Source organism: Podarcis bocagei, assembly GCF_964188305.1.
Source record: "Podarcis bocagei genome assembly, chromosome: 11".
NCBI lineage: Eukaryota > Metazoa > Chordata > Lepidosauria > Squamata > Lacertidae > Podarcis > Podarcis bocagei.
In genome coordinates, this window is record NC_138136.1 from 33,148,945 (window position 1) to 33,170,316 (window position 21,372).

At 43.0% G+C, this 21,372-nt stretch overlaps 1 protein-coding gene across 3 annotated transcripts in view; it reads right to left on the minus strand.

The window, feature by feature from the left end:
- The window catches only part of VCAN (versican), a 131,757-nt gene that overhangs the window by 82,335 nt on the left and 28,050 nt on the right, over positions 1 to 21,372 (minus strand). For all 3 annotated transcript variants that reach the window (XM_081213448.1, XM_081213450.1, XM_081213449.1), the window contains exons 3-5: positions 16,001 to 16,366; positions 7,396 to 7,570; positions 7,161 to 7,288 (exon numbers count right to left, since the gene is read on the minus strand). In XM_081213448.1, coding sequence (XP_081069574.1) covers positions 7,161 to 7,288; positions 7,396 to 7,570; positions 16,001 to 16,366 — 669 coding nt within the window. The remainder of the gene's footprint in view (positions 1 to 7,160; positions 7,289 to 7,395; positions 7,571 to 16,000; positions 16,367 to 21,372) is intronic.

Sequence of the window (21,372 nt, forward strand, 5' to 3'; positions counted from 1 at the left end):
AGAACCTAAAAAGGGGGCATAGCAACTGGGATCACTGCGGATCACAAGAGACAGAAAGTATGTTGAACCCCCACTGCCATCCTATCAGGGCCCAAGTAATTTATCCAGTATAGCTAAATTTCTGCTATTCGCTGCTGTGGGGAAATGTAACGTACTTCACTTGGGGTACACTGCTTCCTTATAAGCGACAGAACAACTCAACCTCTAGCCTTGACAGTGGGTAGATCAGACATCTCAGAGAGAAGGAAGTGGGGAGCATGCTCCTGGGCTCCTTGCAATATACACAGAAGCCTTCTGTCTTCATATACCCTCCTCTGTCCATCATGATAATAGGCATCTTACTAACAGGAGAGAATAACAAGTGCCAAAGATTACTATAGAGGCATAGAGTGCTGGCTCCATATTTATGCACATGAAGCCAAAGATCCTGGGCTTTTGTCCCAAGGCACCTGACTAATTAAGAAACACAATGCCTCTGATAACAGGACACTATTTACTCAAGAGGACCACATCACAGCTGAAAGTTAAAACAAAAAACATAAAAAGAAAACCAACGCCAAGAAAACCAACGCTATATTTGCATGGCCATTCCATCATGTATTTTGTACAGATTCATGCTAATATGAACACCAAATGTTTGATTAGGTTAATGTGTCCAGATGTTGGCATCCAAACCAAGCAATTACACAATAACATCTCAAAACTTCTAGCTTAAAAAACAGCTACTAAGCCAATTCCAGTTAATGTGTTGCCACAAAGAGGCAGTAAGGTCTTCAAAATACGCCATCTGCTTTGCAAGGAAACTACAAATCCATGTGTCAATATTAATCTAATCTGCATCTCAAGTGGTGTACACAGCCATTGCGACATGTTAACAAAATGAGCATTCAACGAGAACTAAACAATGGTTGTTTGAGGCTAAAAATGTTGAAACAACACTATTTAATTCTGCCAAATTGCAGTGGAATATATATGTTTTGTTCTGTTACTTTGGAGGATACATATGAATGTGCTTTCCAAGGCAATTTAACAGGTAATAAAAATGCTCTGGTCTCATTTCGGCTAGCAGTGGAATTGATGTCTGGTTTGGGAGATTCTTCATGTTTTATGAAATAATGATTTCACTACTGTTTCAGAGAGCATACTCCAAAGACTGTAAGGGAAGTCCAAAGTTGCAAACCTAAGTGCAATTATTTAGGGGGGTGGGGATCACTGAAATCAATTGCATCTTCTGAGAAAACATGTTTGGGGTCAGGGAGTGAGTCCTACTGAAATTGCTAGGATACATTTGAATACGGGCTTAGGTTAAAGTGCTGCTTGGGACAGGGTGGGGCTACGTTTCTTTCCTGACTTCCCAACACGGCACATTGCTGTTGGTTACCAAAAGACAATGGGAGACGCAAGGCAGCAGGGAGCTCAGCATGGTGTGGACACAGCATCAGAAGTGTTGGATTGGTTTTCTGCTGCCTTGCCTGTCCACCTATCAGCAACCAGCAGTGACGTATGGCCAAGAGAGCCCCACCCGCACTAGACCACCAGTTGCTTTAGGCTCAGCAGCTACATACAGCTGCATGTCAATCCTTACAGTCACTTCACTGGACCATATTACCACTTCAGACAAGATGCCAGGATCACAAGGTTAAGCTCCCTGCATATTTGATGTCTGACAGGCTAGGGCTTTTTAATGAGCAGGCTGTTCTTTCATGTACTGACCATGTACCATATCATAACCTCCAATATGAAGCAGCTCAAAACCAGGATGCCATCTTCCGGCGCTGAGGTCCCACATGAGTCAAGTGACCCACATGAGATCTCAGCCTCCCAAAAAGTGCTTTCTTCAGGCACAGCACCAGAAAAAATACATGTTTTAGGGCACTGCGTAAGATAGCTGCCCCCTCCCCCCAAAGCACTTTTCCAGGGCAAGAGTGCAGCCTGAAATCACACGAGATTGCAGAGGCCATTTTGGCCACTGTCCTTTTGTGAGAAAAACAGAATGTTCCGGGGGGGTTTCAGGACAGCTTGATGGGTATGCTATATGTGGAAATCTCTCCTTTACCATGGGAAATGGTGCAGTCCAGAAACAAGCTTGAAATCTCATACACTGTGTCTTATGATGACACACACACACACCCCTGCAATCTTCAGTTGTATAACCCACAGAGATTATAAGATCTGTCTTGTTTCTATATGCTGCATCCCAGGCCACAAGTCTCAGAACGGCTAAACTTTTAATCCTGACTTCCACAGGCGTAGCCAAGCTAGGGTGGTGTTTATCCACAGCTTCCCATTCCACAGCGTCAAGGGGAAAGATTATCTGGACCTTCTAAGCAACTTCCCTCAACAAGATTATGACTGTTAGTGAACTCAGTAAAAGTATTAAAAGTATAATCTCCAAAACCAGCTCTTATTCTCACCATGGCAGTGTTGCAGTCAACTTTTAAGTGTGGGGATTAGTTCTATCATACACTTTGAGGTGCTGAATTATGTATCTGCCTGAGCCAAGGTTTCCCAAACAAAAACAGTTTAATGTATCTCTCCCACATGTTCCAGAAAGACACAGAGAAAATCCATCTGGCAGGCTTGAGAGTGACGTAGCTCCGAGCATTAGAGCAATGAAGAAATACTTAGAAAGAAGTGGTGGGAGGGAGAATCAAGAGTTAAAAGTGGTCTGTAATGTTTTGATAGCTGGAATCCACACTGAGAGTAACTCAGCAAAATGATCCAGGCAAACACCAGGGCCAGGAGCAAGAGAGCTAGCTGTGCCCTGCAATAACAGGGGTGACATGGAAACCATGACAATCTTTGGATTGCAGACAGCAATGTGATTTCTGTTAGTTTTGGCCCCCTGTTTTAGGCTGATTGCCTCTGCCCCAGAGTCAAAGCACTCTAAGAATCTCCAGATTTCCCCTGTTGTGTGTATTTGCATTGCTCAGTTTAAAAAGCACCTGACTAAGCTGCTTTTTATTGCTGTTAAATGCAGCAAGATAGACTTGGCAGCCAAGCTTTCTCTCTCTCTCTCTCTCTCTCTCTCTCTCTCTCTCTCTCTCTCTCTCTCTCTCTCACACACACACACACACACACACACACACACACACAGATTCACCACAGCCTCGTGCCAAAATGCTTGAACTCCAAAGAGTTACCCTCTAGTATTCTATCCTCTGAGACTCAGTTCATATGTTTTGTTGTGCATGAAATTTAATCAGGAAAGAATATTGTTGCACACCTGCAATGGGGTTTTGCCATTGGTCAGTGGCAGTTTGAATTACATCCAACCAGGGTCATTGGCATGTAGACCATCTGTGAATTGGTTTAGGCATGAGATTACCGTATTTAGGATCCTTCAGATAGAGGATCACTCCCCTAGCTGTACCAGGCATTGTGCTTCAGTGCACCTAACACTGTTGTTGTTGTTGTTGTTCCCTCACAGGACTCAATGCAGTTTACACATAAAATTGAGAACCGCTAAAAACATAGAAAATAGGGATGTGGGTGGCGCTCTGGTGTAAACCACTGAGCCTTGGGCTTGCTGATCAGAAGGTTGGCGGTTCGAATCCCTGTGATGGGGTGAGCTCCTGTTGCTCGGTCCCAGCTCCTGCCAACCTAGCAGTTCGAAAGCACGCCAGTGCGAGTAGATAAATAGGTACCGCTCTGGTGGGAAGGTAAACGGCGTTTCCGTGCGCTGCTGTGGTTCACCAGAAGCGGCTTAGTCATGCTGGCCACATGACCCGGAAAAACTGTCTGCGGACAAACATTGGCCCCCTCAGCCAGTAAAGCGAGATGAGCACCGCAACCTCAGAGTCGTTCGCGACTAGACTTAACTGTCAGGAGTCCTTTACTTTTTAAAAAAAAACATAGAAAAGACTTATCCATATAGGGACTCTGCCAATCTCTCTGTTGATCACAAGCAAATCCAAATGACAGGCCAAATTGTTCAAATCTTTTCATTGTACCCTGCCTTTGGAATCTGACAAGGTTGAAAATCAGCCTACGAATGACCTGAATTCATTTGCTTTGGGAATCAATAGGCATACACTGGTTGTTTTTAATTGTTGTTTGATTCCATAAAACTGTGTCAAATTCATTTTTGTTAGTTTGTAACAGTTACTTTTTTTAACCCTTTTTTTCATCCTGTCTTTAATATGAATGGTTTCGTCATGATGCTGCGTGTTTGGCAGAGTAGTAATGGTGCAAAAGAAAAAATGCCCTTCTGCTGACTCCTGTGGGGCTCATCTGCATGCTTCTCTGCACACACATTGCACTCGGTGTCAACTTTGAATGGTTTCTTATATTCCTGAGTAGGCTCCCTGAAGCCAACTGAACAGCAACAATGCACACAGCTTAAAGTTTGCCAGTGATGATCCTTGTCCTAACTGTTTATTGGGAAGTAAAATCTCAGTGGGGCTTGCTTCCAGGTAAGTACAGTCAGCACGGCTGCCAAACTCACATTCGCTTTACGGCCCTTGTTTTCTCCAGAACTGAGGTCTGCAATTATTATTCTTACCAATAGACTATTTTGCAACTGCAGTCTGAAGTCAACGAGTTTCCCTTGCTGTGTGGTGGGTTGTGCATACTCACTAACGTACGTCTGTGTGTGTGTGTGTGTGTGTGTGTGTAAAAATCTGCAAGAAACATCTGGATTTATATTGCTTTTCTTGACTAAAAGGCATAAAGGTGGATCATGGGGAAATATATGTTAGATTTCCCTTTACACTTCCATAAAATAAGTTTCCTACCACTCCCTTGATTACTTATTATATGGGCATAGTTTAATAGGATTTGAGGCAGGAGATTTTACATTCCATAGCTGTGTTTTGGATCAGCATCATCAGTGGGACATGGAAAATGGGCTTTTTTACAAGTCAGATTTTCCATTGGTTCCAGCCAGATATCAATACCATGTTTATCTAGGGGGTCAAACTAAATAAACATTCCTGAACTATTTGTTTACAAGTTGCCGAGAGTGGCTGGAGAAACTTAGTCAGATGGGTGGGGTGCAAATTAAAAATTATTGCTGTTATTATTATTATTATTCAAAAGCTCTACTTAGGCATTATTATGTCAATATGTTCTTTAAGCAGGCATATCAACAAAAACACCTCTGACAGACCACTCAGGTGCCCTTTCTGACCCCGTATTTGTTAATTAAGGAATTAATTAGTTTGTAATAATCACATTAAAGAGGAAACATACAAACAGGGATCACTTGCCCCCAGTTTCACAATTAGCTGCGCAGAATTCTGAATGTGAAAATATTTCTCTTTCTAATCATGCAGCATTCAAAGCAAAACAATTTGCCTTTAAGTCAAATTATGAACAATTATATTTGTGCATTTGAATGATTTTTACACTGCCCCTTCAGCAAAACTATTCAGGGCATTGCAAAATAAATAAAAGGCCAGTATGAAATATGAAATCACATATAAGTGACCACCAGAGTAGAACAGTGTCGGGGAAATTCATGCAGATTGTATCTTTTCTTGAACAAAAACTCAGCTCCTACACCTATAAATGCAGAGGTGATTTTTGAAAGCCCAAAGTCACAACACCATGCCCCTTTGCTTGGGAATAAACACTGCTGAATTCACTAGAACTTAACTCCAAGTAAGCATGCATAGAAACAGGCTATAAAAGGAGATGCAAAGAGCTAAAATCATGTGTGCTTACATATATCTCACCCTGATGAATCTAATTAGTATGGTAAATTCACAACATATTTCCACATGCTCTCCACCCTGCTAATAATCCCATCTGGTGTAACACTTTGGCACTGGCATTTCACTGTATAATAATATCCTTCCATCAGTTATTCTTCAGTTATCTGCATGTGCTCTCACTTAGTGATTAGTCCAACAATGACAATGAAATCGCTTATTGATTCGGATACTAGTAAACAATCGCGGTGACTCAGGTACGTGATGTTAAGAATCCAGTGGCATAATAACAAGTGTCAATGGCTTTCTTCACCAAGGTTTTCCCTACCTTGAAAAATCAGTCCAAAATTAAAATGCCTCCACCGTGAGGTTCCACAGGACACTATTTTTCCCTGAAGTTTTTTTAACACCTACATGTGAAGCTGTTAGGAGCAGTCGTTAGTTTTGGGGCATGGTGTCATTGCTACATTGATAGACAAGCAGCTCTCTTTCTCCATAATATATGAATCTGGAGATACTGTGCAAGCCCTGCACTAGCCCATGAATGTACTTATGGAGTGAACGAGGACCAGTGAATGCATGTTGAATCCTGGCAAGAAGGAAGCTCTGTAAGTGCTTCCTGTGTCCAGAAAGCAGGTCGCTTGTCTGTTCTGGTTAAGGTTGCCCTCCCTCTGAAGAAACACCTTTTTCATAAGAGACCCAAATGACCTCTGTGACCAGCAGTGTCATTTGCCAGCTTCATCTGGTATGCCAGCTACAGCCATAATCAGTCCGTGAAATGGGAACCTTGAGATTGGATTACTGCAATATGCTCTATGTGGAGCTGGCCTTGGGCCTGGTTCAAAAGCTCCAGCTAGCACAGATTGCAGCGACTAAATTGCTGAGGGGGAACGGGGGCAGATGGTCAATTCTTCTTAAACATCTGCACTGGCTGCCCACAGACTACTGGACCCGGTTCAAGGCACTGGAACCTTTTTCTTTTAGAGGATAAAATGAATACTGAGCTGCCATTGAAAGCTTAGGTCTATGCAAGGTTCACTACCATGATGTTTGGTTTCCGAAAAACCGCATATGCTTTAAATAAGCCCTCCCCATCCGGATTCCTCCAGATGCTCTGGGCTAAAGCTCTCAAAAGCTCTGACCATCGGCTATGCTGACTTGGGCTGATGTAAGTGAAATATACTTGGAGTCGAGAGTGGATTTCATGCTCTTTATTCAGCTCATAGTGGTGAGAAAGAATGGAAGTTCCCCCAGAATGTCTGCTTTATATACATTATTTACACAATGGGCCCCATGTGATTGGCTAATTCCGGGATTCTCCTGTAGGCCAATCAGGTTGCGGATTCACTTCTACCTGGAGCTGGATTGGGTGGCTCCTGTGGACTAACCAGAGTGCTGCATTTTGGATCCTATTCAACTCAGTACATAACACCAAGTTACAGTCCAAACCTTTTGGAGGGCATCAGGATGGGGAAGCCAGCATGCATAAAAAAAGATTCCGCTTACCATTTAAGGCTCCCACATAGCAATAGACATCATAGGTTTCATTAGGAAGACGATATCCATAGGTTCTGACTCCTTCCTTCCCCATCATGTCTCCATAGCATCCAACTCTTGGTTGCCTGATGGGATACCTGCAACAGAGTAAGCGGAAGTTTGTGAAGGTCACGTTTCATTTGCCCCCGCAGATGTACAAAAAAGTTTTAGGGTGTGCAGTCAAGAAGCAACTTGGTCCTCTCACCTAACGGTCTGATCGGACAACCAGCCCGCATCACACTGCTCAAAGCCATCTTCATAGGCTGCTTTCAGCTGATCAGGGCTTGCTATAACAGCACCATTCTCCACACAAACCTCCTGAGCCTGCTTGAAATTCAAGGTGTACCTGCTAGTAGCTGCTCGGTAGTGAAACACAACACCTGCAAAGAAAGAAAAACCATGCTGGTCACTTGCGTGTCATCAACATTATTATTATTAATAATATTAATATTATCATCATATTGCTGATGAAATTATACTAGCCTCATTAAGCAGTAAGCTTAGAAATAACATGGAGGAAGGATTTTAAAACTTCAGATTTTATTCTACATCACCAGGAATGTGGAACTGAAAACTAAATTTAGTTGAACTATCTTTTGCTCACTGTACTAATCTGTAAGATATGGGTTCCATTAAGTACTAGAGTTAAGTACTGCATTTCTGCATTTCTGTTATGGCCTACAGCCAATGTGGAAATAAAACAGAATTGGAATTTTACCCTACTGAAATTTCTTGAAATAAAATAGACTGTCAATTTTCTATGCTCCACTCTGCAGCCCAAAAGGAATAGACAATAGAGCTGAACATATTCTCTCAGTGCTTGGGTTCAAAGCTTTCAGGCTCTTCTTAGATTATGTATGGGACTTTAGAGGTGTAGGAGTCTCATAGCCACCCCGTGGAGTCCCCATCAAGCTGAGATTCAGTGAAGACAAGTCTTAGCTAGAGGACATATTCTTCCATAGCTGTCAACGTTTCCCCGTTTTTAAGGGAAATTCCCTTATTCTGAATAGAATTCCTCGCAAGAAAAGGGAAAAGTTATGTATTCTTCTCCCAGTTGAAAGATGGGCATATGTTTGAATCTGAAATGAATAAAGATACTTGCATTTGTAGACAGTGCTGTGCTTTATATGGCTGTGCAACAGCTATCTCAACATTTTCCATAATGAATAATTCCATACAAATGAGAAAACTTGTCAGACAACAGAAGTTAGAAACAAGGGTTTCTTTAAAGAGAAATAATGTATCTTCCATGATAGGCTATGTCACTAAACGTACATTGTAATTTTCAGAGACACTCTTAATTGCCTCTAACTGAACGCTGTTTGGACAGTTTGCAGAATTTATTTTAATTTTTATTATGACCAACACAAGAATAATGCACAAAACATTAATGCACTAGTGTAACTTTTGAAAGAATGCATAAAATTCAAGCCCACTTTGATCTGTAGGAGGTAGGAGTCATGCCAGTTCAGCAACTTAACTGGCTACACAAAAAGCAAAACTGGGGGAAATGGTCTTATATTCATAGAATCATAAAGCTGTAGAGTTGGAAGGGACCCCAAGAGGGTGGCATGTAAATATTTCTATAAATAAATAAAAACCATTATCTCACACCTTCCAGTGCATTTTCCTATCACCTTCTTTACTGCAAAAAGTCCAGTATTGGGGAGGTCTGCTGCATTAGACTGCTAAATCTACTCTAACTGTGCAACCTGCATTTCATAGCAAGTGACCAAAGCCCACTCTAAAATACCACAGCCTGAAGCAGCCTCAGAATGTGGCAAAATGTCCTTTCTTCTGTTATGTGTATGTCTTCTCAATAACCTTGTGGCCCCTCCACTGTATGCATTACCTGAAGTGTTCTAACTCAAATAAACATTTAAACATGATTAACTAGGTGCAAGATTGCAACCCAAATCTTCCTGAAATTAGCAGGAGTTAGGCGTGCTTAATAGGGATACAGCATTTTGCTGTAAAACACCCCTTACTGTTTCCATGAATTTTCATGATAGGCTCTCTCCGTCGCTGAAAATGTGGAATGATTCCATAGAACACAAAGTTATTCCAAATGTATAATTCATCAGAATACCGTTGGGTTGCTAACATTTGGTCAAACAGTACTTGGAAGAGGCTTATGGCTTGGCATGGTCTTAATGTTATGAGAAGATGGCAGAGAGCCAGTTACATTAGGTGTTTACCACCCTGGAATTTCCCACATGCCATTTAAACAAATTTACAATCCCTTTCTCCACCCCACCCCACCCTCCACACAACACAACTATCTAAGTAACAGCGATAACAATGATAATATTACTATGAATAACATTCTGCTATTATTTGATATTGAAACGTTCATAACAACGCTAATTGACAGAACTGCCATGCAGTGAAAAACCTTGACTCTGTTCCTGAAGGTTAAAGGTTCAAGACTCAGTGGGTTCCATAACAGATGGCCACCCCAGTCTAGACAGCTGTAAAAGAAGAAATTGATCCATCGCTTCACGTTAAGAAGTGACAATCAGGCATGCTATTGCTTATTTCTCTTCCCTTGTGAACAACAGACCACAGCAACTGGTGTCCAGGTTAATGAACTGGAAAATGGCTCCAGATAGACTTTGGCCACAAATAGGTGAAGCTATTGATCTGGTCAGCTTGCATCTTGATCTTCATTAAAATGTAATTTGCCAGCTAATTTGGATTTGTGATGCGGCACATTCCCAACTTGATGCAACCCAGTTTCAGTCTGTTATGCTCCACTGCTGCAGAGATACAAATGAGACAAATGAAGCAACATTTTCCCAGCTTCTTTCTGCCAGTGATTATTACCCAAGGGCAGGTATGCTTCCAAGGGGCTGAGATAGCGTCTTTTAAAATCTAAACAGAAAGACAGCTTAAAGCTTTCTGATATCTGAGCAAGATGGAATTAAAAATTGGGAGCATTCTGTTGGAACAGCCTAAGCATGTTCTCTAGATGATTACAGGAACTTGCAGAACATATGTCCAAATAAGGATCAAGCTTACATGTGAGGTGAAACATCCATGATGGAAACTCAAGAAATCTTTTTAGTTTACCAAAGGCAGCTGCAGCAGGACCCTGATTTGGAAGAATGGCATTGCTGCGGGGGCAGGATACAAAGAGTCTTTTATGCCAGGTTTCATATCTCCTACCACTTCCTTCCTTTTATTTTATTAGTTTTTATTTCACTTATGTTGCAGGTGAACATGCTGCAGAGTGCAGTGTTGGGCTGGGCTGGGCGATATCTGGTTTTCCACATTGTGATATATCACCAGCTAAACATCGCAATATACTGATATATCATGATGTCTGAAATAAGGATGGAGCTATGTAGAGGCACTGACTGGCTTCACAGTTTTTCCCGCATCATGATTTTTGCAGAGTACGCACTCACACATCATGATTTGCAATGTATTGTCAGGTCAAAAATTATGAAACTAATATCACAATATGGACTTCAAGACGGTTTTGCACGATATATCGATATATCACCTGGCCCTAGTGAAGTGCCAGTGCAAGTCTATTCACCTCCCATCTTAATTTGCCCAGATCTACTCTATACATTTATGTAAATTTGCATCATGGGCCTTTACCACAAGTCCTGTTTATTGCTTTGCAATGTCTCTGATAAGCCCATGCCCCATGATGATTCCCTTGACTTACATCAACCCCTGAAGCTGCTCTTACCTACAGAGGGGGAACATTGCGAGCTTAGAGTGCCATCCTAGACTAAGGTTACTGGATTTTTTTCAATGAATCCGGGACACTTTTCAACTTCAATGGATTTTGTATGGGGATTTGTAAATCCGGGGACTGTCCCCAGGAAAAGGGGACGTCTGGTAACCTAATCCTAGACATAATTGCTCAGAAGTGGGAGTTTTAATCCAGCAACATCTGGAGGGTCACAGGTTCTTGCCCTGTCCCAAAGTTTTCCCTTCCATGGCTGAGGCTCCACACCACCAATTTAAATACATCCAAAATAAACTGTAGTGAGCAATACAGTGGTATCTCTGGTTACAAACTTAATTTGTTCTGGAGGTCCATTTTTAACCTGAAACTGTTCTTAACTAGAGGCGTGCTTTTGCTAATGGGGCGTCTTGCTGCCACTGTGTCGCCAGCACACGATTTCCATTCTCATCCTGGGGCAAAGTTTTCAACTCGAGGTAACTCTTCCAGGTTAGCAGAGTTTGTAACCTGAAGCATTTGTAACCTGATGCATTTGTAACTTGAAGTACCACTGTACTCACAAAGCCTTGAAGCAGAGAGGCAGTGGCAAACAGGGCTGCTCTGTGACTAGATGAAAATATTGGCCTGACCTGCCCCTGTGCCTGATCAACAGAAATCAGCAGAGGACGTTGATGGCACTGATGCTGTTAAAGTGACAGGGACTGACAAACCACTGAAGTGGCAAATTATGTCCTATAACAGTAAGGAAAGTCAATACTGAATGGTCCAAAAATATGAAAACATCCAAAGCATTGTCCCATGGGTGCTATGCTTTCCATTGATATTCTCAAGGCCCTCGCCCAAAGTTGGAGAATCTCAGACTGGAATGTCATGAAGTGCAAAGGGTCTGCTGCTGTAGCATCATGCTTGTGGTCCGTTCATAATAGAGCAAGGATGTTGTTGTAGTTTTTTGTTAAGTGTAAACTTGGTTTTTCCCCACTATGTAACATCTAGAGGTGGGAAACTGAACACCTTGTGCACTGTTATCCCACTGTTTTCAGTGAGTCAGAATCCCCCAGAGAGTTCTCTCATGCATGCCTCACTGATATAAATGGGAAATGAGATTACCCTTCCTCCTCCCCAAGACAGACAGAAAGACACACACACACAGAGAGAGAGAGAGAGAGAGAGAGAGAGAGAGAGAGAGAGAGAGAGAGAGAGAGAATTTTCTCTGTTTAATGTTAATTATTCCAACTTGCTACCGGATCAAATTCAAATGAACAGGCTAATATCCATGAAAACAGCCCTTCCCCTATATTAGTCAGAGAGACACAAAGAAGGCTGATCTATTACTGACACGTTGAGTTAATGAGGTTTTAAAAGAGAAAATAAAAGCTATATATAAAAATAAAAGCTATATATAAAAATGTCATCTGCCACTGCCATCTCCTGGGAGTCTAGACCTAGAAAAATCTTTTGAAGTTGTTCTGAAATTCTTGAGTTTTCCAAGGGACGTTTCTTTTGATTATGTGTTCTACTTGACATGAGTGATATATTGAGCACTGCAACTTGTTCCTGGGTAATGCTGGTTTACAAAGACAGCTGGAAACAAAATGGAACAGTCAGCCAAGCTGTCCTTTAAACTGATGACAGAGAAGAAAGACACAGTTTGATCCTCAATTTATCTAAAGGGTAACAAGGAACAGAGGCAGTATTTGCTTTATTGTTGTATACTCCCTAGTAGAAATCCTAGAACAAAAGCAGCAGGGTCTGTTCAGGCATAATAGTTTCTGTCCAATAAACTATGGCTGTACACTTTCCCTTTAGTATCTCCCCAATCACTTTGCTCGTGCATCAGACTTAAAAGACTCCCAGTGCTTGTTAAACCACGGTTTCCTGTTATAATCAAATCAGGAAACAGTGGTTTAATCTCTACTTACTAACTGCAATGAACCCAGAATCAGCTATCCTTAGTCCTAACAAGCAATTGAAGGGAGAGGGAGAGGGGTGATGGGGGAAGATGACATGTGGATACAATGCTCAATCTTGGTCAGCAGTTGTTATGTCTGGCACAACATACAGTTAATTTATGGAATTCACTGCCACAAGATATGGTGATAACTAGTATCTCATGTGGTTTTAATAGGGGATTAGACAAATCCATGAAGGATGGGCCTACAAATGGCTATATGCAATGAACAGAGCCTCTATGTTCAGTATGCGCTAAATAACATAGAATCATAGAACTGTAGAGTTAAAGGGACCATTAGGTTCATCTAGTCCAACCCCCAGCAATATGGAATTTTCTTTATGAATGCTAACTAAGTTAAAGCTATGTAGGCTCAGGGTGGCTTCTTACTTTTAGCACACTCCTTCTGTGGAAAGGCAGCATACAAATAAAATTATGATATATCATTATACTTGACTGATTTGAGGCAGTGGTTATCAATTTTTATTTTGTGGATATTATAGGACTCTTTAGTCCACAGCACTGATGCGCTTTTCAATTACAGTGCTCACCCCTGAGACCATGCCATCTGTCACTGAGCTAAATACCTCTCCCCATTTAATACTGCCATCATGGCTTTCCATAAATTCAATTTTATTTTCACCCCAGTAGCCTTGATTAATTCTGGTTAACTCCAAACACTCTGTTGAGGGTAGACTATATGCTTCTAGCTCTCCAGGCCAAATAATAAAGATTAGAAATATGATGCTATGCTGTGTAGCCTTGGAATGCAAAGGAAACAGACAAGCATATTTTGTTGCATATAAAAAGTCCCATCACTTATCAACCAGTTTGATGAAACGAGGGAGCTTAGTTGATCATTTGTGGTGAGTAATGCTTCCCATATTATTATTATCATGAGGAAGACATATTATCTCATTTCTGCACGCAAACACCACAGGCTTAAGAAAAACAGAGGGGGAAGTTCCCAGCTTGTATTCAACTTTGACCATCTTTTGTGACACAATCCTGATTCCTGCACAAAAAGCAAATGGGAACCTTCCCCTCATTTTCCCTGTAAAGTTTATACGATGGACGGATCAAGAACAGTGGCTAGAGATGTTGCAAGGTGGGCATGCAAAGAAAAGAGGTGGGGACAGCACCACTGGGCAGGGTTGGAAGTTAAGAGTAGTAGTTATGGAAGGGCACAGAAACAGAACATGGAGCACCTTGCCTCCTCAAGGAGCTCATTTGTTGTTCCCTTGCTGTGTAGTCAGAGACCTATATAAGAGTGCCAGGAAGAACAGACCTGGGAATTTTTGCGAGAAAAAGGACCCTAAACATCCTTCACTATTTTTAGCCTTCAGCGTTGCATTTAGCTTGGTTTGAGTCATCTGCTTTACTCTACTCAGTTCTTCCTTGCCCCCAGCTATGTATGATGTGGATAATCTTGTGTGCTTCTAAATGTCTGCTTTTGTAGCACTATCATCTAGATTACATTATACATGTGATGAGGGCAGAAGAAATGTTCATATTTGGGGTTTCTGCGTGCCGGTTTAAGTACTATAAATCTGGTCACATTCCTATGACAATAAAAATGGTGAAATTTTGGTTTTATTTTGCACCATGCAGTCATCTTTAAACTCATTTTTCCTGTATGAATTTGGCACCATAAGGAAGCTACTGTGGTGGTAGATGTCAAAAATGATGCCTTAACAATTACCTGTGATTCTTGCATTGCAGGGAATTGGACTAGATGGTCCTTTGGGTCCCTTTCAATGCTACAACTGTATGGTGAGCAGTAAGAGACCCCCATTCCCTGACCTCTTGGCATTCCCTCAACCCATGGCCTGGCAGCTTTAGTCACACTGAAGTTTACATAAGCAATGATGTTAACTACAGTTAATAATAACTAAGTTTCTCTCTTAACCAACAGCCTCAAACTTGGGACTCAGCTATACAGCTGCAAATAAAATGTTTTAAGTGTGTTTTAAGTACAATATACAATGTGACACTAGGTGGTGAGCTTAATGGAAAAATTCATTTATTTTTAAAAACGCTTTTTTTAAAAGCATTTTTGGAACATTTTAAATATGTATGTAGGTTCCACCTTGGGCATCACTTCCTGGTAAAAAGGACTAGTGATTTAAATACAGTGATGAAGCAGTATTTAACTAATATTCAAGCCAAATAAGAGGAGGAGGAGGGTGCCATCCCATGTCCAGTTCCCGATCTCTTAAGCACTGTGGAGAGATTACAGCATTACATCTGATAAAAGTGACAACAAGTGATGGAGCCCAAACTGGGAATATTAAGAAGTATCATAATAGATAAGAAAATAAAAGAGCATAGTAAGAGCAGGGTTTGCATTCAATGAATACAGGGGTTGCTTTGAATTTTGGGTGGGGAACCATCTCTCCTTCAAAGAAAGGTGAATAAAAGGAAACTCAGTATCTGGGAAGAAAGCAGAAAGTACTTCCAGACTGTCACTATTTTTGAGTAGGATTCGATCACATACTGGCATATTCAGTTTGTGAAATTATAACCGGTTAGTAGACCTTCTACAACAAACCTGCTTTCCCCAAAGATCAGAACTTTTCCAATATCAATAGCAACAGGGGGGGGGAAACACTGGAAAATGTGGGATAACACTTGCTTTGATGCAACATCTTCTAACCTCCCCAGAAACAAATCAGAATGAATGGTCATTAAGTAACTGGTATTGTCACTATGCAAACCAATCAGGATGGACGCTCAATAAGCAGATGGTCTGGAAGCACCCAAAATCAAGGCAGGATCAGCAATTGGAGGCTTTGTGGTCAATTCTGGCCAAATACTAAACAACAGCTGTCTCCCACCATTGCTGTCCAGAGGCAAAAGATGGAGATCAACCAATGCCAGTAGCAATAGGACTTACTGGCAGACTACTTATGACAATAGAAGGAAAGGCCACACCCACCACACTCCATTGTCTCCTTAGACTGACTCTCCCAGGAAACTAGAAACAGCAGGAGTAGAAACGGAGGCTAAGAAGATAATTGAGATGTAACAGTATCTTGCCGGCAAACGGGAAAAGCTTTGCGAAACATATTAAACATGCTAGTTCATTCATATATAATGATTCATTTTGTAATTTGAAGCTGATAAAGCAGATGAACAAATACAAAAGTGTAGTCTTACCATCCACAGCTAATGAGACAACATTTTGGGTATCTTCAATTCCATAGATGACATCGCAGCGGTAAACCCCAGCATCGCTTGCCTGCAATTTCTCCATAGTCAATGATGCATCACCAATGTCTTCCCAGTTGCTCGGAACAGACACCCTGTCTTTGTAGCCTCGCTCTAGCTTGACTTTCCCATTCTGGGCCACCAAAACAGTGGTTTCTCTTAGATCTTTTCCGCCTTTATCCTGTTCGATCTTTGACCACTTAATCCGGAAAAGTTCATTTGAACTGTGGTAGTTAGGCAAAGTAGGCAAGGTCGAAAAGAAGCAAGGGAGGATGACTTTTCCAGAGAGCGAGCCCTTCACCGGTGGGCTTTTTTCTGGAAAAGAAAATAGCATATAAGTGAGCTGGCAAAAGCTGATTTACACAAAATCAACAGAGACTTAAAATTCAAGCAACAATAGCCCCCCTTCTATTACTACAGCTGAAAGTGTGCAGCAATTGGTTGATTCAAACAGCTGTCTGACATGTCACATTGGACCATAGTTTAAAACTTTGGTTATCACTTATGGTTTATTTGAAGGAAACAAACCATGGCCCCAGGTTTGGGCACAGCCATAGGAAGAGAAGTGGAGGAGCATATTGTTTTAATGGCTTTTAAATTGTATTTTTGTATTTTATTGTCCTGTAAATTGCTTCAGGACTCCTTTGAGGCATGCGACATGATATATACATTTAATAAAATTAACATCTGGAAGACTGAAAGTTGCCTATCCCTCTTCTGAGTGAGGCCCTGTATGACAAATAGAGCCTCATAAAACCCAGCCACTGAAAAATAACATTGCATTTAAAATATGGAATCTCAGTTATGGGGGGGTCCCCTTTACAGGAAGGAGTCACCCCAGGATAGCATTTCTATGTAATATAAACAGCAACCCATATACATCGGCATTGTCACTTGTTATCTTCTCATCATCCCTTTTGTCTTAAGTCATTAATTTAAATCCTTGGAGCAGGGCAGTCACTCGAACCCCTTGACACATTAAAAGAATGAGTACACAGCACATAGCCCAAGTTCTGCAACCAGGAACTGGGTGACTGTTGGAATGGCCCTACATGCACAAGAATCTCCTTCATGAGGGGGGTTCCTGACCACATGTGTACAGTCCCTTCCCACAGCCATCCTATCTGAAATACAGCAGGAAGAGTGGCCAATGGGTACATTGATGGCGGCGGTGAGAACCAGCCTGCACAGCCCAGCAGCTCCTGCACAACTCTTACGCCGTGTGAAAGGGTCTGTGAGAATTCCCTCATATTTGCAGCATAAGAGACCACAGTAACAGCAGCGATATCCAATGGCCAAGCCTAATTTCACTGAGCTCGATACAGGCTGCTAATGCAGCCCCTCTTTCCCATGGGGAATGGCCGGGACTGATACAGATGGAAACGAGGGTCCCTTCCTCACTCTCTTCCAGCAAAAGGCCTTGTCTGTTTTGAAAAAATGGGAGATTAATTCATACAGGCGGCAAGCATTTTAGACTCGTCCAAATGGCGCGCTATTGCCAACACATGGATCCTTTTGGGTCCAGAAAAGGGAAGAATGGGGGCAGAAAAGGGAAGAACGGAGTGGGGCACACTTATGCGCACACTGCCGATATCACGCAGGGGCTGGGGACGGAACCGCCATGCGAAATTATTGTCACCTGCATGAATTAGTTTCTTCAGGTCCCTTTATTAAAGCTTCATGTGTGTCAGGCTCCCTAGCAACACAGGGCAATATCAGATGTATGTATATAAATCATACCCAAGAGCCCTGACAATTGCCATTTCAGCACCATTCTTTGTCCCTTCGATCAACGGTCCGTGGCTCCGTGCAATTTTTAGACAGAGGTCTACCTCATGTGCTCACCTACTTCCTGGGCTCAGTAAATATTTTCAGCAGCACTGGCTCCTCCTGTGACTAATTTCTCCCTTCCACTGCCATGCCCTGTTGGTTTCTCCAACCTGTGCATAGGAAATGCCTACAGGAACTATGGATCACTAGGAGTTGTAGTTCTTGAGAGGGCATGACACAAAGGAGGACATACTTTCCTTTGTGTTTCAAACTACAAATCCTCTCTCTCTGACTCCACATTTACTCAGTAATTGAATGCAGACATCAAACCAGGTGAAAGAGGTATATTTTGCTACAGATATTATACACAGTGATGGTTGGGACAGAAGAAGCATGATGTTGGAGTTAAAACACACAACTCCAAAGACCGTTTCATCATGTTTTTTCTCTATGCGTCAGTGGGGGTTCTCTCATTCTCTGGACAGCCTAGGCCAGCGACTCGCTTTTCAGAATACAATGGTACCTCGGGTTAAGAACTTAATTCGTTCTGGAGGTCCGTTCTTAACCTGAAACTGTTCTTAACCTGAGGTACCACTTTAGCTAATGGGGCCTCCTGCTGCTGCCGTGCAATTTCTGCTCTCACCCTGAAGCAAAGTTCTTAACCTGAAGTACTATTTCTGGGTTAGCGGAGTCTGTAACCTGAAGCATATGTAACCCGAGGTAAACACTGTATTACATGTTCTACCCTAACACTGTTTCCAGAAAATCTCACAAGATCTGGATATCATGTATGAATACATGGAAATAAGTTTGTATAAACATCTTCAATGCACCATCTACTAGTTGACTTGTTTTTCTCCTCACAGAAATGGGCATGTAGCCCAGGCCTGGCCTCCCCTGGAGCTCTGGGCCTGGGTAAGCCAAATGTACCCACCCATCCTCTTGCTTGGGCCCTGCTGATACTGCACAGATTTAAGTTTGTTACAGAATAAACTTGTGGTGCACTCCAGTAATGTCGGACTGCAGCTCCCATCATCTCTGATCACTGGCCATGTTGGCTGTGGCTTGTGGGAGTTGTGATCCAAAAGATCTGGAAATTTGGTTCATGTACCAGGCTCTCATCCTGACCTTTTGCCAGGTCGAGGTTGGTTTTTATTCTAAAATCGTGGTGCTGTTTTCTAGTGTATATAAGCAACCACTCTGGTTAGAACTATTGTATTGTTCTAACTTTGCACACTGCATTGCTAAGGTTTGCGCAATGTTTATTGAGACTCAGCAAAGTAAAATTTTAAAAGAATACATTATCTAGTAATTCTAAGCAAGTGTCGGATTATTTTTAACATTTATCTAGAGGAAACAGCCACATTCCCATTATTTCCAGAAAAACACACTCCAGGCAACAAATCATTGCCTTTTAATTATTGCCTTTCCAATCTAGGGGCTTAACATATCACTGAAATAAAACACCCCATGGCATTTTATGGGAGAAGGGCCCAAAGAGGAAGTGAAAGCACGTGGATAGTCCCTGCTTGATTAAAGGACTTTTACAATGGTTTTATACATCTCCAGCTGCAAACACTTTACTGCAAAATGTTTCCATACAACAAAAGAATATCCTTAAGGGTAACGCTGGCTACTGTTCATCAAACCAGCCTGCAGCATGTCTGGAGACGAAACTTTACATTTGCTAACACTGAATGCCAACCCTTAATCCCTCATTAAGTTATTCAATGCGACTTGACAGCCCTGGATACAAAAGCGAACTTCGTCCTTCCTTTCTTAAAAGCCCATTCAAAATGAATTAATGTATTAATTCAAAACAATTGAGAAACGTAATATCTGTGAACTAGTGCTGGCCACCAACAGTGCAAAGCAAGAAATGAGCACTTCCGACACCTGCAAGATATTTAGCTGTTTAGGAAACAGCATTGCTTGCATGTAGTAATAGCCAGGGATGTTTTATAAATGCTCATTTTATGTGTACGCTGAGAGATACAGAGCAGGTTGAGAAGATATTGCATACTAATATACAGTGGTGCCTCGCAAGACGAAATTAATTCGTTCCGCAAGTCTCTTCGTCTTGCGGTTTTTTCGTCTTGCGATGCACGGTTTCCCATAGGAATGCATTGAAAATCAATTAATGCGTTCCTAGGGAAACCGCCTTCAGACCAGGTCCGGGGACAGTCTGTCCCCGGACCTCTTCTGAAGGCTGGGGGGGGGACAAGGGCTTTTCTTCCCACCCCCAGCATTTTAAAAAACCCTGGGACAGCGGAGGACTTCTCCGCTGTGCGGGGCTATCTTAAAATGCTGGCGGGCGGCATTTTAAAATCGCCCCGGACAGCGGAGGACTTCTCCGCTGTCCGGGGCGATTTAAAAGCCCCTGGGAAGGCAGGCAGGGGGGACAAAGACTTTCGCCCCCTGCCCGCCTTCAGAAGGTGTCCCGAAGTGGAAAGTGTCCCCGCCCCCCCGCCCCACTTCGGAAAGCTGTTCCGAAGTGGGGCGGCGGCGGCAGGTGTCCCCGCCCCCCCCGCCCCACTTCGGAACAGCGTTCCGAAGTGGGGCGGCTGGGGCAGGTGTTCCCCCGAGCGCTTCTAAAGGTGGGCGGCGGTGAGGGAATCCCTTGGACCCCCGCCGGACTTCAAAAGTGCTTCGGGAAGTCCCGCGGGGGGCCAAGGGATTCCCTCCCAGCCGCCCGCATTTAAAAGCACTCTGGGCAAAGCAGCGAAGTGCGCTGCTTTGCCCAGAGTGCTTTTAAAAGCGGGCGGCTGGGAAGGAATCCCTTGGCCCCCCGCCGGACTTAAAAAGAGCTTCGGGAAGTCCCGCGGGGGGCCAAGGGATTCCCTCCCAGCCGCCCGCATTTAAAAGCACTCTGGGCAAAGCAGCGAAGTGCGCTGCTTTGCCCAGAGTGCTTTTAAACGCAGGCGGCTGGGAAGGAATCCCTTGGCCCCCCGCCGGACTTAAAAAGAGCTTCGGGAAGTCCCGCGGGGGGCCAAGGGATTCCCTCCCAGCCGCCCGCATTTAAAAGCACTCTGGGCAAAGCAGCGAAGTGCGCTGCTTTGCCCAGAGTGCTTTTAAACGCGGGCGGCTGGGAAGGAATCCCTTGGCCCCCCGCCGGACTTAAAAAGAGCTTCGGGAAGTCCCGCGGGGGGCCAAGGGATTCCCTCCCAGCCGCCTGCATTTAAAAGCACTCCGGGGAAAGCAGCGAAGTGCGCTGCTTTCCCCGAGCGCTTCTAAATGCGCTGCGCTTCCCCGCTGTCCCAGAGATTTCCCTATGGGCTTTCGTCTTGCGAAGCAAGCCCATAGGGAAATTCGTTTTGCGAAGCGCCTCCAAAACGGAAAACCCTTTCGTCTAGCGGGTTTTCCGTCTTGCGAGGCGTTCGTCTTGCGGGGCACCACTGTACACAAACGAGAATAAAGAAAACAAAGCACACAGGGCCATGATGGGAATCACAAGCTGTTGGGAATCCCAATTGGGGAGAGTATTGTTGAATTCATTTTTCATATTCAACTGGTTGGCCTCTGCGAGAACAAGGTGCTGGAGTCAGTAGCAT